Below are 14,138 nucleotides of genomic sequence, written 5' to 3'. Positions count from 1 at the left end.
TGGGGAAGGCAGCGCAAAGGACTGGTGGAAGGGCACACGGACGAAAACGAGATGAGGATCGAGCTTGGAGAGCGCCGTGTGGGGTCGACAAAGCGATGTGTTTGGGGGTGGCCAGCCGTCCAATTGGGGCGCGGCCATCGCCAAGGGGGCAACGGGTGCTGGCATGGGTGGGAGTGATGGTAATACTGCACAGCGGCGGATCGGCAACGAGCGCAGTGGATGGAAGGGGGGGGAGCACATGGAGATAGGGTGTCGACTGACGATGGCCGATGATCATCAATGGCCACCGCAGAGCCACCGCGGGACATCTGCCAGCATCAATCGTGGAACACTCGCGGGAGTCCGAATATACATGTTTATCGCAATCGCCATCGACGACACTAGATGGCTGCACCGAGATCTTACGGCTGACAATGTTCAACCGCGAAGTGAATGCGACCCATCAAAAATAGCAGGCACCAGATATCCATGCAGTCTCGATTTGAGCAGAATCCGTCAAATGGCCACGAAGCATACGAATCCACCGTCGTTGACATGGGGTTGCCGTGTGCATACACGCATGCGAGAGAGCGCAGCGCCTGTGTTGGTGGTGGTGCGGCAATTCGACGTCGGAACAGGTGTTTGGTGTCGTTGCGACCATAGGAAGCTCGATAATCCCTTCTCCGTGTATCTTGGACAACACGATGGTGAACTAGCTCTCTTCCTTCCGGGATCCTTGAAGCTTTTGCGCGAGCTGGAGGTTGTGGCGGCAGAGAAGAAATGTACGGATCAGCAAAGAGAGGTGGTCGTGTGTGCGAGAGGCGATCGTCACCGGCCAGAGGAGGGGCTGCACTGCATAATGGTCGGTCTACCCACCATCTCTTTGAAGTTACTTATGATCTCGGCGTCTTTCTTGAGCTTCTGTTCTTGGCTGAAGATCAAAAGAGCTGATACGATGGGACGAGAACAGAGACGTTAGGTTCCGAAATGGTGGCTTGCAGCGACAGCATCAAGGGCCAAAACCTCCCTCCCCCCCCCACAATCAGTATGCACTGCTGACGAAAGTCTCGCATGTGACGTTGGATACGGAGCACAGGACTCTGCGACTCACCTCGCTTTTCTTCGGCGCTGATGACCTGGTTTTCCTTGCGAATACGAACTGCGTTCATTCGCTTGTGGCGGCTACCGCTCATAACAAATCCAACATCTTCGTATTGCTGGATCTCATCCGAGGTCAGCCCGATTTCACCACGACGAGGGATACGCTTTCCGGCCTGCAGATAGGCGGCCATGGCCGAACCTTCGCCGGCAAGCAGAGCGCCACCATAATCGCGCTCGGTCAAAGTGATTTCGGTTTCAGGAAGCGGGACGGGTCCCACGATACCATCACCGGTGGATTGCACTGGAGGAACCAAGGTCCGGACGAGAGCGACCATCGAAAGAACGACCGTGGAGTGGTAAGTGGTGATAATCAGACTAACTCTGCTCCGTGCCTTTAGAATCGAGCTTAGCGGCTCTGGCAACGGTTTCGTGAGCACAGAACATACCTTCGCGCTCCTTCCAGTAATCTTCGACCGCGGCAGCGTCGAGCTTGTTGAGCTCCGGTCTGCTTTGCGAATCGGGGGCCCTCAGTTGCTGATCCTGTGTCGATCGCTCGATCGAAGGCGAGCGCGAAAACGATGGCGATGAAGCGGACGACGCGGACGGTGTGGGTGACGGCGTGCGCTCGCGCTTCTTGGAGTGCTTCTTTTTCTTGTCGGACTTTTTGCTGTGTTTCTTGGACGATGATTTCGATGACTTGGAGCGCTTCTTTGACTTGTGATGCTCTGTGGACACGGGACAAGCGCGGACAAGAGTTAGAACTATAGGAGCAATCGTGGGTCCATATGGTGTGGTGTGGAAGGATAGGGGGAATCATTGCTTTCACTCTACTGCAATGGGAACCAGATCATCGAGGCCATGGAGCCGCATGGCGGACACCAAGCGCCAGAGTATGCAAAGAAAAGCAACACATTCAGCCATCCGGGCTTTGGCGCAGTGGATCGAGACCAGAGGTGAGATCCAAGCCGCATGATACCGAGGAAAAGCTGCTATCGTTTTGGATCCAAGCGATCATCGGCTCTTGCGAACCCCTGCCCGGCCGCACACAAACGACGGAACCAGAGTGGGCTTACTTTCAGAAGCCTCCGAGTCTGAGCCTGCGTCCGAGTCGCGATCAGTCCGGGACTTGGACTTGCGCGAGACCGGCGAGGGATCGCGCTTGGGGGCAAGCTCAGGCGATGTGGGCCATATCGACACCTTGCTCTCTTCGCGGTATCTGTTGCGACTGTCAGAGGCACGGTAGATGTCAATAAGGGATGCGGCTAATCCCTGTACACTGTCTATCAGTATTATGGCATGCACGGCGACAGTGTCAAAGCCTCAGGTACGATCAGCTTCTGGCTAGCAAAGCTGCGCCGACAGATGCGACTCTGCGATTTGAAAGCTTACGTTTCGACATAGCTTTCGCCGGGCCGGCCCTCGAGCTTGGGGGCCCTGTCCCAGTGGCTGCTTTGGTCTCGGTCGCGGGCCTGATAACTCTCTCGATTCTTGTCCCGATCCCAGTCTCGGTCCCGGTCTCGGTCTCGGTCTCGGTCCCGATCTTGGCCCCTATACTGTCGAGAGTCCCGATCGTAGTATCGTCCCCGGTCGCGGTCACGGTTGTGATCTCGATCCTGGCCCATGTCTTGACTTTGACTGTCTCGCCGGTCATCAGCCTGGCGTGCACCATCGCGAGCCTCTCGGCCTCCATCACGATCTCGAACCCATGAGTCGTCGCGTCGCCGCGAACCATACGAAGGACGGTCTGGGCGGTCTGGACGACCAGACTCTCGGCCAATGTTGAGCTGGCGTTCGCGGTTGGTGAACCGATCGAGCTGCTGTCGATATGCATCGGATGGATTCTCTGGCTTGCTTCCGTTCTCGTAAGATGCTGGACGGTTGCGATCGGGGCTCTGGCTCCTTGGATGCGACCGGGAGACGGGAGACTGGGATCGGTCTGGACGACGGGCTCGACCAAAGCTGTCCTCGCTGCGTGCAGGAGAGCTCATGTTTTCACGAGGAGATTGAGAGAACTTGGAATATGTGGTTTGGCTCTGCTGGTGTTGATGGTAATGGCGGTGCTGATAGCCGGAAAAAGGGGAATGCCGACGGCTGCGATCGATGCTTTGGCTGATCGATGCTTTGGCTGATCGATGTGGTTCGAAGGGACAGATCGAGATGGAGTCGGGTGGCGAAAGGAGGAGGCGACTCGGCTGGATCCAGGACGCAGCCGGATCGAATGAGGCCGCTGGCCCCGATTGGCTGGCTCGGCATCACGTGGGGTCCGTTTTTTTCAATCGTCTTGGCTTTGGTCTGTGGTGGAAATTAGCTTTGATACTTGATCTTGGCTTTGATCTTTGATCTGTCTTTGATACTTGATCTTGGCTTTGATCTTTGATATTGATCCGCAATCGATATGGGGTTGGTCTTCTCGACTGGCGGTTGTCGTAGCAGTCCTCCCCATCATACCGACCCCGTTCACACCCGCAAATCTCTGTCCATAACACCATCTGTCGCCGAGACCCACTTCTGAGCCGCACCCTCGTCTGGTTTATCAGCAGAGCGCCGCTGGCCACAAGATGGTGTCTGAGCAGCAACACTCCCGGACTGGATCTCAGCGAGCCTGTCCGCCTCGTTGTCGTTGTGGCTCTTGCTTCTGTCTCTGCTTTGATATATCCTGCTTTTGCTTTGATATATCCTGCTTTTGCTTTGATATATCCTGCTGTTGCTTTGATATATCTTGCTTCTGCCTTTCCCGCTTTCTTCGCACCCGCTATACGACCCCTTGTCGATCCGGACTCTGAGCCCTCATCTCGGCTGTTCGTTTGCAAACTTGGGAAGAGCAAATATCTCGGCCTGGTCTCAGCGACCCACTATCCCCTGCTACCGTGGTGTACCATGGTCGCTGCCGGGGGATCGTATCGCGCTGATAGAGATGATAGCTTATTATGTCCGCCACGATCTCGTCATTTGGATATTCATCAATGGGCAGTGGCGGCCCTGAGCGCTACGGCGATGATGATGATGATGATGATGATGATGATGATGATGATGATGGCGCAGTGTGCGAGCCCGCCATCGATATGAGTGAATGCGACTCTGTCTTGACGACGGACGGCCTCCGCGGAAACCCGCTCGGCTTCGTTCGTGCTTTCCAGATCAGCGACAGATGCAGCTAATATATCGCTCGTGTGTTTCGAGAGCGCTGATAGACATGGACCATGGACATACACACCGCCTCAGCCGGGAAAGTGCTGCAACATCCGAAATAACATTTGGAATGACGTTCGCAGAGCACCGCAGCGATGGAGATTGGAGAGCGGCTGTCGTCGTCCGGAGGGGCTGTCGTCGCCCGGCGTCCAACACCCACTGGCCTTGAGCAGAACCAGCCGTCGTCAGAGACCCATATCAGTCCAGTCGAGACTGAAAGCCGAGTGTTGTTGGCCATCCGACCTCTGATTATCGCTGAGTTTAACGACTGGCCGTTTGACATCTCGCTCCGCTCTCTGCATTAAATCCCCGACCCCTGCGCTCGGGCTCTGCGCTCCTGGCTGGGCCGACCAGTAGTCCCTCTGACAGCCCTCCGCATCGCCCGGCTGCCATCGGCGGCTCGTTCCAGAGGATCCGTCGGTGCTCATGTGCGGCACCAGCAGACCAACGCCCTCCACCGCCTCAGCCATCCTTGCCATCTCTGCCATCCAGGCTTTGTCCACATCGCCATCCATCTCGTCGCCCGCCATCCATCTGTCCTGGAAGCAACCCGCCATCCGTCTGTATATCCAGCCATCCGATTCTGTTGCTCAGGCGATCAACCCATCCGCCAGATCAACCCATTCACCAACCACGCCCTTACCCCAGTTCAATCCGAGCCCGCAAGTGCTCTACCCAAGCCTCCATTTCACGGGCTACTTCCCTGAATCTCTCTCAGTCAAGCATCTCTGATCGCCCACCCCCTGCTTCGAGCTCCGCATCATCGACAGCATGGTGAGCTGGACGATTTGCATCTCTGTCATAGTTGGTAAGATGCATAGCGCTTCGGGATGCCTCCGGCCGGTGAATCGCACTTTAGCCTGTAACGACCGCCTCGACATGGGCCGCGACTTTGCTCTCATTCTCATCCTTTCGTTCTCCCTCTCTCTCCCTCACTAAACTGGACATATGCCTTTGGAAACGGACCGACAAACCTTGACCCAGGCGCCTTGCTTGCCTTCCAGGCTGGAGCCAACAGCTCGCTCGGCAACCGATCAAAGTCGTCGTCTTCGGCGGTGCTGTGGAGCTTTCTCTCTGGAACAGTGCCGTGCATCATCTACTGGCTCGTGGAGATCCAGGGCGGCCAGCGCATCAATACCCTGGACTCGATTGGAGCAAGTAAGCGCTGCTGCCAAACCCGCCGCCGTGCTGCTCGGCTCTGCGTCCGCATTGGATTCCAGCGGAGTCCTTGAGGGCTCCGATGGGATGCCCGAGACTCTGGTGGCATTTTCGAAGGCCCGATGGCATCCCTCGTCCCTGTCGGTGCTGATGGGTGCTCGGGTTTCAGGGATGGTGCTGCTCAGCCCGAGCGGAGCAATTCACGGCGCGATCCCAGTGTCCCTCATTCGGACATTTGTGATGATGGCTGGGACGCAGTTCAGCGACGATCGACAGCCGCCTCGAGAACGCCGATGAGCCATCAACGGACCATCGATGAGCCTCTGATAAGGCGTTGGTGGACCCTTGGATGTGCGATGGGTCCTCGGGCAAGCGGTCCTCCACGTCAACCCAGGCTGCCCCTCTGCAACAATCTTCCTCACCAAAAGCCCGCCTCTGTTCCCGCACAGATGCAATTCCCTGGTGGGCATGGGCCGGCGGCCCACTCGGTCTCTACTACGTCGGCGCCATCACCGTCCTGGCTCCTCGTCTCGGTGCCGCCGCCTGCCTCGGCGTCATCGTGGCGGCCCAGCTGGCGACTGCCGTCATCCTGGACCATTATGGCCTCATTGGTCTTCCCCAGCACACGGCGGCCCCGGGGCGGATCGTAGGCATCGTCCTGTCGGTGGCCGGAGTGACTCTGGTCATGTATGGCGACTCGATGGTGTACCGCATCACCCACCGACATCGATCCAAAGCATCGGCGGCCTTGGAGCAAGCAAAGCCGGTCGGTCAGCTCGACCAGGCCAACCAGGCCGACCTTGAAGTCCAAGACACCAATGCGCCCGTTCCCGAGCTTGCCGAAAGGATCGACTGGGTTTGGTCCGCCGCCCTGCTGACCGGGGCCTTCCTGGCCGGGGCCGCCCTGGCTTTTCAGGCCGGTGTGAGCGGGTACATGGGAACCATGACGACCCCCGGGTTCTCGGCCCTATACAACTTTGTGTTTGGGGACGTTCTGATTCCCATATACTGGTTCTTTGAGCCGAACGGTCGCAAGGCACTGAATCTGAAGGAGCTCATTACAAGTAAGCGGGCCGCTGATGCACTTGCGTTGATGCCGGTAGCTGGCCGGATGAGCAGCGACCCCGGCCATATGCACCATCACTAACACATTCACCATGGCTATGGCATCGCTGTTCTTGTCGTCGCCCTTGCCATTGCCCTTGCCATTGCCCTTGCCATTGCCGCTGCCATTGCCGTTGCCGTCTATATCAACGACTTGTGGCATCAAATGCTCCACGCTGGCACTCTTGCATCGACTTACCATGCAATCCTCAGCCTCGCCATGGTGGATCTGGATCGGCGGTCTCATCGGCTCCGGCTATGTGCTATCGATCACCTTTCTGATTCCGCTTCTTGGGGCAGCCACCAATCTGGGCACCAACATTGTCGCCCAAATCATTGCCGCCATGGTCCTGGACCACCTGGGCTGGATGGGCTTCAAGGTCCAGCGCGCCTCGTACGTCCGGGTCTTTGGGGCGCTGGTGCTCTTGGTTGGAGTCGTGATGGTGTCGGCCTTTTAGAGTCTGGGCCCCAGCGCCGAGGATGTGTTCGTTTTCAGGGAGAAGACGGGCTTGTGTCCTGCGTTTGCTGCCGAGCCGACTCTTGAGGCTTCCGATTGATCCAAAGGCAGAGAACTCAGTCAGCGATTCGGAACAGTGGCCCCTTCGCAACAGCAACCCATAAACCACCACAAGCGACAACAGCCATAACAGCAGCAGCAGCAGCCAACGGCGCCATGGCAAGTCGGTGACCGCAAGCCAAAAGTTGCCCTCGGTCGAGGCTCGTCCAGCATTTCCGGGCCCAAAGGCCACACCACCTCCTCAACTCGGTCGCTCCCCGCACAGATCAACATCATACAGACGCGATCCAAGCCACCCTGCCAATCTAATACATCATTATACAAAGCTAGCTCGGTCTCTAGATCAACTGTGTGGCTGGGCTTTGTTCATTTAGACGGAGGAGCTTGGCACCAGAGAGTTTGGCTCGGAAACTGACGATGATACAAAACCCTGGCTGGCGCCCAGCAGCCGGATCGATCACGGTTGAGCAACAGTGACCACAACTGCCAGATCGCCAGACGACGATGATCACTGCCCCAGTTTGCCTCATCCGCCCGGGGGTCTGGGTCTGGTTTGGTCTGGTCTGGTGTGGAGCTCGCTTTCTCTCAAAGACAATGTAATCCGTTCCTTTATTAGCCGTTACATCAGACAGCTGAAGTTTGCAATCGAGTCATTCGTGGAGAGGATCAGGTCGGAGCAGCACCAAGAGGAGAGCGGTATCCGTTGCGTCAGCATCGTTGAAAGACTCGTGCTATGCTCTGAGGGACAGGCAAAGCGGCTCAGATCGGCTTGACAGGCAAAGGCCATCGAGGGATGGATCCGGCGGACGAACCTTAAGCCTTTCTGGGGGCAGCCTTGCGCTCGATAAGGTTCTTGCGATCCTTGTCCATTCTGGGCTTGGTGATGACAACGTTGGAGGGGCTAATGGGGATGGGAACGGATTGGCCTGCAACCGCGGGGCAGAGTCGCAATGTCAGTACGCTGACGGACAATGCACCAACGAGCCAACCAATTCTACGAGCCAGCGCCTGCAGGACCCGAAAGGAAAACGCCAGCCGTCTTACCATTGACCTTCTCCTTGTTGATCTTCTCGATGTAGATGACCCACTTTCTGCGGTAGACGGCAGTGACCTTGCCCTCACGGCCCTTGTGGGTACCGCGGACAATCTGGACCTCGTCATCCTGGCGGACGGGGAGGGAGCGGACCTGATCAAAGGAAAACAAACAAGTCAGCATCGATCTTCATCCCGTCCTTCGCCAGTGTGGGAGGATAGCCCAGTCGGGCAAACCATCCAGTGATTGTGTGCCGCTGAGTGCAGAGTGAAGGTCGGGCTACGAGAGCATGTATACGCACACGGTACTTCTCACGGAGCTCCTTGGACAGACCAGCGCTCATGATGACGCGTCTGGCGCTGGAGGGGGCAGAGAAGTGGGCCTTGCGGCTCTTGCGTCTGCTGGAGGAAACTGCGGGTTCGTGCATCCGTCGAGATCAAACAGTCCGAGGCGATGGTCCATCCATAAACAATCCAGCCACCGTCGAAGGGTTTCGTCCACATTCCGCAAGCATTGACGAGGGTCGAAATAGATTCAAAACAAGCGTTGATCCACAAACACATTCGATCCAGCAGTTATGTTGCGAGTGGGCAGTATCCGGGGGCCGGCCAACGAGAGACAAAACAAGCATCACAGGAACATGGTTAGCGATGGTTCAGAACACACCGAGAAAGCCCAATAATCGGGCGACGCTCATCCTGGTCAAGGCGGCAAAACCATCCGCTGAGGCTCTGGTCGGTCGGCTGGTCGGTCGGCTTGTCGATTGGCTGGTCGGTTGATGACGATTCTGGCTCGAGATCGAGTAGTCTGTGTCCGTGATCTGCCAGTTGCCGGTCGAGAGTGACCCGATCCTCTACTTCAAGACACACTGCACGGCCGAACACTGCGCCTCCGGTTGGTCTACTGCGGTCGTTGACACCACGCAGCGGAGCTATTGGGCAAAAGGGAGGGGATCGGCCTCTCCTCCAGCGAAGCTGATGCTTGAGAGATTGGGACACCGGTATGGTTCGCAGTGGACGCAGTATCGGTGTATCGAGGCTCGAATCCAGATACGGCGGAGGAGAGGCTTGAGACATCGAAGTGGGCGAATCGCCTTGACGTAATGTGACGCCGGCCGACTGACCGACCGACCTGACCGCTGACCAGACATGCCATTTTGCCAGCCAACACGAGCAACAGACGAATAGATAGATAGATAGATAGATGGATGGACGGATGGATGGGCGGATGGATGGATGGGCGGATGGATGGATGGATGGACGGACGGATATCTTTACCAGTTGTAGAGAAGGAGGCCATGGCTGTTTGAACCCTTACACTAATCGAAAGTCAGAGGGACGGTGGAGAGGGAGACCAAACAGAATTGCCCAACCGACAAGACTTTCGTTTGCCGCGGCGAGACAGCGCGTCACGTGGACAAAGCCACCAGTGTGTGTGTGTGTGTGTGTGTGTGTGTGTGAATCCGCCCTGGCTGTTGTCGGTGCGGTGCAATCTGATGTCGCTTCCCCTCCCCGGTCCACCCACGCAGCATCCAGCCGGCCGCCTTCGCTCGATGGCACTCATGAGATGTTGGCCACAGCATGTGTATTTCGCCCTTATGAGTATTGTGGCGGGATGGAGAACACACAAGGAGGGGTGAGGTGTTGGTCCAGGAACCAAAATGGAGTTGCCCTGACACGGCAAAGAAATGAGTTTGGCTCCTCAATTTATCTTCTCTAATGCCTCCATGACGGTCACTGAGTTTCCGCGGACCACCTAGATCACCAGCCGCAAATGCAGGTCGAATCGGTGAGTCGATGTGTACACGTTTCCCGCTCAGGCAGCAAACCCATGGTCATGCCATCCCCACACAAGCACACCGCGAGCCTGGCTCGATCGTGCACCCCCCTCCTGCTGTCCGAAAGACTTACCACCATGCCGATGTTGTGTCGTTCGGTTGCAGAAACCTCCTCAACGACGTCATCGAGGACCAGGTTCATGAAGGTGTCAAATCCTGGCAAGACGTACATATCACCAACAACAAATCAGTCACAGCACACGGGCAAAGTTCGGATTATACAGGACCGGTTTCGGGATACGGCTCGGTTCGGAGCCCGCATTTGGATTGGGACCACGTCACTCAGCAGGCATACGACTGCGTCGGCAGAGCCGCACCACTGGCCTTGCTCTGCGTATGCGACCGCCAAATCGTGCAGCTGCTCGAGTGTACCCAAGCCGCTTCTATGTTTCCAAGTCCTCTCCCCGCAATTTCAGCGTCCCGTATGGCACCATGGCCAGATCCAAACCTCGGGCTACCAGCCTCAGTCTTACCTCTCAAAATGCCAGTGATCTTGCGGCTGCCGTTCAGTCCGATGTGGAGGCGCTTATCGAGGTATCTGCTCAGATGCAACGGCGGAGCAAGGAAAGGTGTCCATGGCCGGTTAGCCGAGGACATCCAGCGACTCGGGTAGCACATTACGGTTGATCTGGAATTCGAACGGAAGCGATCGCCGGCCTCCCTTATAAACGTATATATCCATCATCCAAGGTGTTGGAGACGCTCGAGATCGGGATCGAAGGCGCTATCCAGCCGTCATCCAACCGTCAAACCATACGCTGGGAGATCAGCCATAGTTCGAGCAGCAATACCACGGACATACTGCCGCAGCACAGCCCCGGAAGCATGAAGCATGGCAGCGAGAGCTCGGCGGTGACGATGGCCAGGAGATCCACGGAAGCCAGCGATGGCGCCTTACTTTTTCAGCTCTGGAACCGGGGGCTTGCTCATTGTGCTTGAAGATCAACTGCGTGCGAGTGACTTGGTACGTGCGGGCAGGCGAACGGAGATGGCTGACCAGCGCTTTGGATGGCTCCGAGATGCAGACGCAGATGCAAAACACCGACCAAGACCGAACAGTGCCGGGTGGAGGGCGGCCAAGAAAAGCGAGATCTGCTCAAGGTGCACTCGAACCAGCCAACCAAACCGGCTGCTTCTGTAGCGGTGGCAAGTTCCCACGGCTGGCCTGCGGTCCACATGCCCGTGGTGCTCGGCATTCTGCCGTCAGGAGACGATGGTGAATGGATTGCGGGCTGCTGAAGGCCACCACTGAAACATTCAATATTCCCACTGACTTTTGAAATTAGACTACCTTTGTTGTTTGAGGGACCATGAACAGCAAAAATAGAGAATTTGCTGGTTGGATGCATGGAGCGAGACGGCAGCTCCCAGGACTGTAGATGATTGAAACAAGCCTTCAGGGAAAGGGAGGACAATCAAGTGGATGTACGTTTGGTGATGGAATCGAAGCAAAACAATAAAAATAATACAAAAACATGAAAAAACAAAAACGGAGCGCCTTGATGAGAAGGCGTCTAGTTGACATCTGCCTCTTCTGCCTTGCCGAGTTTGACATGGGGCGGCTGGATGGTGGCAAACAGGACGGCCGAGACCGCAAAGGAAGCCAAGATGAACCACAGCGGCAGGCGCCGTGATCCAGACGAGTCGATGATGGCACCGACGATCAGGGGACCCAGAGCCGAGGAACCCGTGGCCGTTACCGCTGCGAGCGATTGAATATGCAATGAGCATTCCAGCATGGCGCAAATACTGCACATTGACACGCACATACGAGTCGATGCCTCGGCGCAAGGGGGGGGGGCAACGATTGGAGCCGACGGAGCACTGCTCCACAGCATACGGTGCGCTCGTACTCTGCGACGATGGGATGCATCGAGACACTTACACATCAGCGAGAAGTACTCGGCTTCTTGTCCCGGCGGAATCATGCGCGAGTAAAACACCCGGCAGAAGCTCTGTGCCGTCCCGCTGAGGATGCCATACCAAACTGCACAGAGCCACAGTTCCCACTTGTTCTTGAGCAGGACTATGCAGTAGATGGCAAAGAGACAGAACGCAATCGCCTGAGCAACGATGATGGTCTTGGAGCTGGCGCCGGTCAGGTTTTGGATCACAGGAAAGAGCTTGAGACCCACGATGGCTGAAAAGTTGACGACGATGCCGATGAGAACCAGCTCGATCTGACTGGCCCCGAATTCTTCCTGTGCAATCAGGATCGAGAGCGAGCCGCAGGTGTTGAAGCAGTCCGAGTAGATGATCCACGAGATCAGGAACCGTGCAACCGACTTGGACTCGAAGACCACGGTCTTGAGCGTGCGGCCAATCTTTTTGACGCAATGGGTCCAGGGATTGATTCCAGCGGGCAGCGGCGGTCCCGGCCGCGGCTTCAGCCAGGCGATGGTGAAGAAGATGAACACCAGCCACCAAACGCTGGTCAGGGCCACGGCCACCTGCGATGGATACGTCGACGTCGGAAGCTGGGGGATCCGGCCCAGGAGATACACGCACAGCACCCCCAGGACAAAGAGAATGACATCGGCCGCAAAGCCGATGGCCATGGTGTTGGCGCTGATTCGGTTGGCGACGAGGTCAAAGACAGTATCGGTGCTCTCCTTGGACGCCCTTGCCGTGAATTCGGGGTGGTTCCGTGCCAGGATCGGGAGGAAGGAGTTGAAGAACAGAAAAGTGCCGGTGAAGATCACCGAGGAGAGGATATAGAGGATGCCGGCGATGAAGAATCCCGCTGGACACAGCCGATGGAAGGCGGAGGGTGTCAGCATGACGAACAGCAAACGAGCCGCGATGAGATGGCGAGTGACGAATGACGACGCAGATAGGCCATGCCATCGTGTTCATCGACGAGCAGGACGTGCCCACCGAGAGGGGCTTGGCGGCCAAGGCGGCATGTTGCCTGCACTTACAGCTGCTCAGAACGAGGAGAAAGCCGAGTCCGCAGGCAATCGCGAGGAAGGAAAACAGGATCATGAAGCGCTTTTTGTGGGCTGGGCGATGGCGATGCGAAACAGCGAGTGTATCAGTATCCGGGCTCGACACCTTATGGCTCACAGGCGATGCCAACCAAAGGCCTGGTTCTTCTCGAACAGGCGCTCGAACAGGCGCTCGAACAGGCGCTCGAACAGGCGCTCGAACAGGCGCTCGAACAGGCGCTCGGCAAGCTCTGAATAAACATCCACAGACTCTTGTCCATCAGCCGGATGGACAGAGGCCGAGACAGGAATATCCCAAGCAGCGCAGACACCCACCTCCATAGTCCGAGAGTGACCCAAAGGCCAGCAGGACCAGCAGTTGGCAGACCGTTGCAAAGGAGCTGAGATACAACAGGAAGGAGCCTGTGTCGACACAGCTCGAGCCGAATTGGACACAGCACGAAAAGTTTGCGGCAGTGTAGTCGCAGGGCTTGGAGAGATCCAGTCGATCCCAGCCGGCCTCGGCAGCGAGACCCCGCACGATGACGGGCATCAGCAACAGGACCGAGACGCCTCTGCAGAGGACAAGTGAGATCGTAACGGGTCAGGCCTGTGGTTATGGCGAGCCAGAGACAGGAAAGGGAGCAGGCACGCAGACGATGGAGCCGAGACAACGGCCATTGAGGGTGCGGCGTGGTGGCAGGTCTGGATTCTACTTACGAGAATCCCTGACTCTGGAAAGCGAATCGCCGAAGCGCAGGCAAACAACGTTAGGAAAGTGCGATAGGGCCAAGGGATCATGAAGCCAAATGCCGACAATGGAATCAAACAGCGATGGAGTCAAGGGGCGGCGATAGTCAAGATATGATTATGGCAAAGACGAAGCACCCGGCCCACTGCTGGGGCAATCGTGCTGATGGCACTTGCGCTTGTCGGCAAAATGTCGGCGGTGCGAATCGGGATGGAGAACTCACTGCGAACGAAAAGGCATAGTAGCCCCAGAGCTCCCGCGACGACACAGGCTGGTTGTCTGGGGTAAAGGCTGCCGACGAGAGTGACATTCGGGCTATAGATCGACGGGTTGGCAGATGGACGGCAGCAGCGAAGGATGCGCAGGTTGGTGCGGGCGAGCCGAGGGTCAAAATATCCAGCCGGATTGGAAATTGGTTGCCCAGAGACCATGGCTGGCGCTTTGTCAGGGCCACTGACTGGGCTCGCACAGACTGCGGCGACCACCCACAGGGCAGGGAAGGGTCGTGGGGAGATGGACTGGGCTGGACTGGACTGGACTGG

General features: G+C 57.1%; 6 protein-coding genes across 6 annotated transcripts; 2 read left to right on the top strand and 4 right to left on the bottom strand.

Annotated features, from left to right (window-relative positions):
- Nucleotides 1-330: 330 nt before the first annotated feature.
- BJ171DRAFT_450507 (ras-induced vulval development antagonist-domain-containing protein) lies at nucleotides 331-3,213 on the bottom strand. Its single transcript, XM_053108208.1, has 6 exons — nucleotides 2,470-3,213; nucleotides 2,154-2,305; nucleotides 1,527-1,805; nucleotides 1,091-1,381; nucleotides 856-926; nucleotides 331-733 (listed from the first exon to the last, which is right to left on the bottom strand). Exons 1-6 carry the CDS (start codon nucleotides 3,066-3,068, stop codon nucleotides 692-694), a joined length of 1,434 nt encoding a protein of 477 aa, XP_052961874.1. The 5' UTR covers nucleotides 3,069-3,213; the 3' UTR covers nucleotides 331-691.
- Nucleotides 3,214-3,402: 189 nt separating this feature from the next.
- BJ171DRAFT_538096 (uncharacterized protein) lies at nucleotides 3,403-4,459 on the top strand. Its single transcript, XM_053112890.1, has 2 exons — nucleotides 3,403-3,480; nucleotides 3,618-4,459. Exons 1-2 carry the CDS (start codon nucleotides 3,476-3,478, stop codon nucleotides 4,144-4,146), a joined length of 534 nt encoding a protein of 177 aa, XP_052961873.1. The 5' UTR covers nucleotides 3,403-3,475; the 3' UTR covers nucleotides 4,147-4,459.
- Nucleotides 4,460-4,612: 153 nt separating this feature from the next.
- BJ171DRAFT_538091 (uncharacterized protein) lies at nucleotides 4,613-7,377 on the top strand. The gene is made up of 4 exons (XM_053112889.1): nucleotides 4,613-5,077; nucleotides 5,254-5,427; nucleotides 5,877-6,491; nucleotides 6,745-7,377. The coding sequence occupies exons 1-4, from the start codon at nucleotides 5,041-5,043 to the stop codon at nucleotides 6,987-6,989; spliced, it is 1,071 nt and encodes a 356-aa protein (XP_052961872.1). The 5' UTR covers nucleotides 4,613-5,040; the 3' UTR covers nucleotides 6,990-7,377.
- Nucleotides 7,378-7,561: 184 nt separating this feature from the next.
- On the bottom strand, nucleotides 7,562-9,427 carry BJ171DRAFT_538087 (translation protein SH3-like domain-containing protein; the record flags this gene model as incomplete). Its single annotated transcript, XM_053112888.1, has 4 exons — nucleotides 9,359-9,427; nucleotides 8,383-8,492; nucleotides 8,093-8,234; nucleotides 7,562-7,974 (listed from the first exon to the last, which is right to left on the bottom strand). Coding segments are annotated over exons 1-4 (379 nt in total), but the record flags the coding sequence as incomplete, so codon positions are not given.
- A 221-nt stretch (nucleotides 9,428-9,648) lies between these two features.
- On the bottom strand, nucleotides 9,649-11,080 carry BJ171DRAFT_538082 (uncharacterized protein). Its single transcript, XM_053112887.1, has 4 exons — nucleotides 10,817-11,080; nucleotides 10,392-10,456; nucleotides 9,992-10,074; nucleotides 9,649-9,836 (listed from the first exon to the last, which is right to left on the bottom strand). Exons 1-4 carry the CDS (start codon nucleotides 10,846-10,848, stop codon nucleotides 9,783-9,785), a joined length of 234 nt encoding a protein of 77 aa, XP_052961870.1. The 5' UTR covers nucleotides 10,849-11,080; the 3' UTR covers nucleotides 9,649-9,782.
- An 80-nt stretch (nucleotides 11,081-11,160) lies between these two features.
- On the bottom strand, nucleotides 11,161-14,024 carry BJ171DRAFT_538078 (autophagy-related protein 22-like protein). The gene is made up of 6 exons (XM_053112886.1): nucleotides 13,820-14,024; nucleotides 13,566-13,579; nucleotides 13,182-13,420; nucleotides 12,840-12,920; nucleotides 11,804-12,661; nucleotides 11,161-11,620 (listed from the first exon to the last, which is right to left on the bottom strand). The coding sequence occupies exons 1-6, from the start codon at nucleotides 13,904-13,906 to the stop codon at nucleotides 11,433-11,435; spliced, it is 1,467 nt and encodes a 488-aa protein (XP_052961869.1). The 5' UTR covers nucleotides 13,907-14,024; the 3' UTR covers nucleotides 11,161-11,432.
- Nucleotides 14,025-14,138: the final 114 nt, after the last annotated feature.

The sequence above is a fragment of the Polychytrium aggregatum genome (genome assembly GCF_025602895.1).
Source record: "Polychytrium aggregatum strain JEL109 chromosome Unknown BJ171scaffold_114, whole genome shotgun sequence".
In the NCBI taxonomy this organism is placed as follows: Eukaryota; Fungi; Chytridiomycota; class Chytridiomycetes; order Polychytriales; genus Polychytrium; species Polychytrium aggregatum.
The sequence above is the reverse complement of the archived record's forward strand: the minus strand, read 5'-3'. Positions and strand labels throughout refer to the sequence as shown.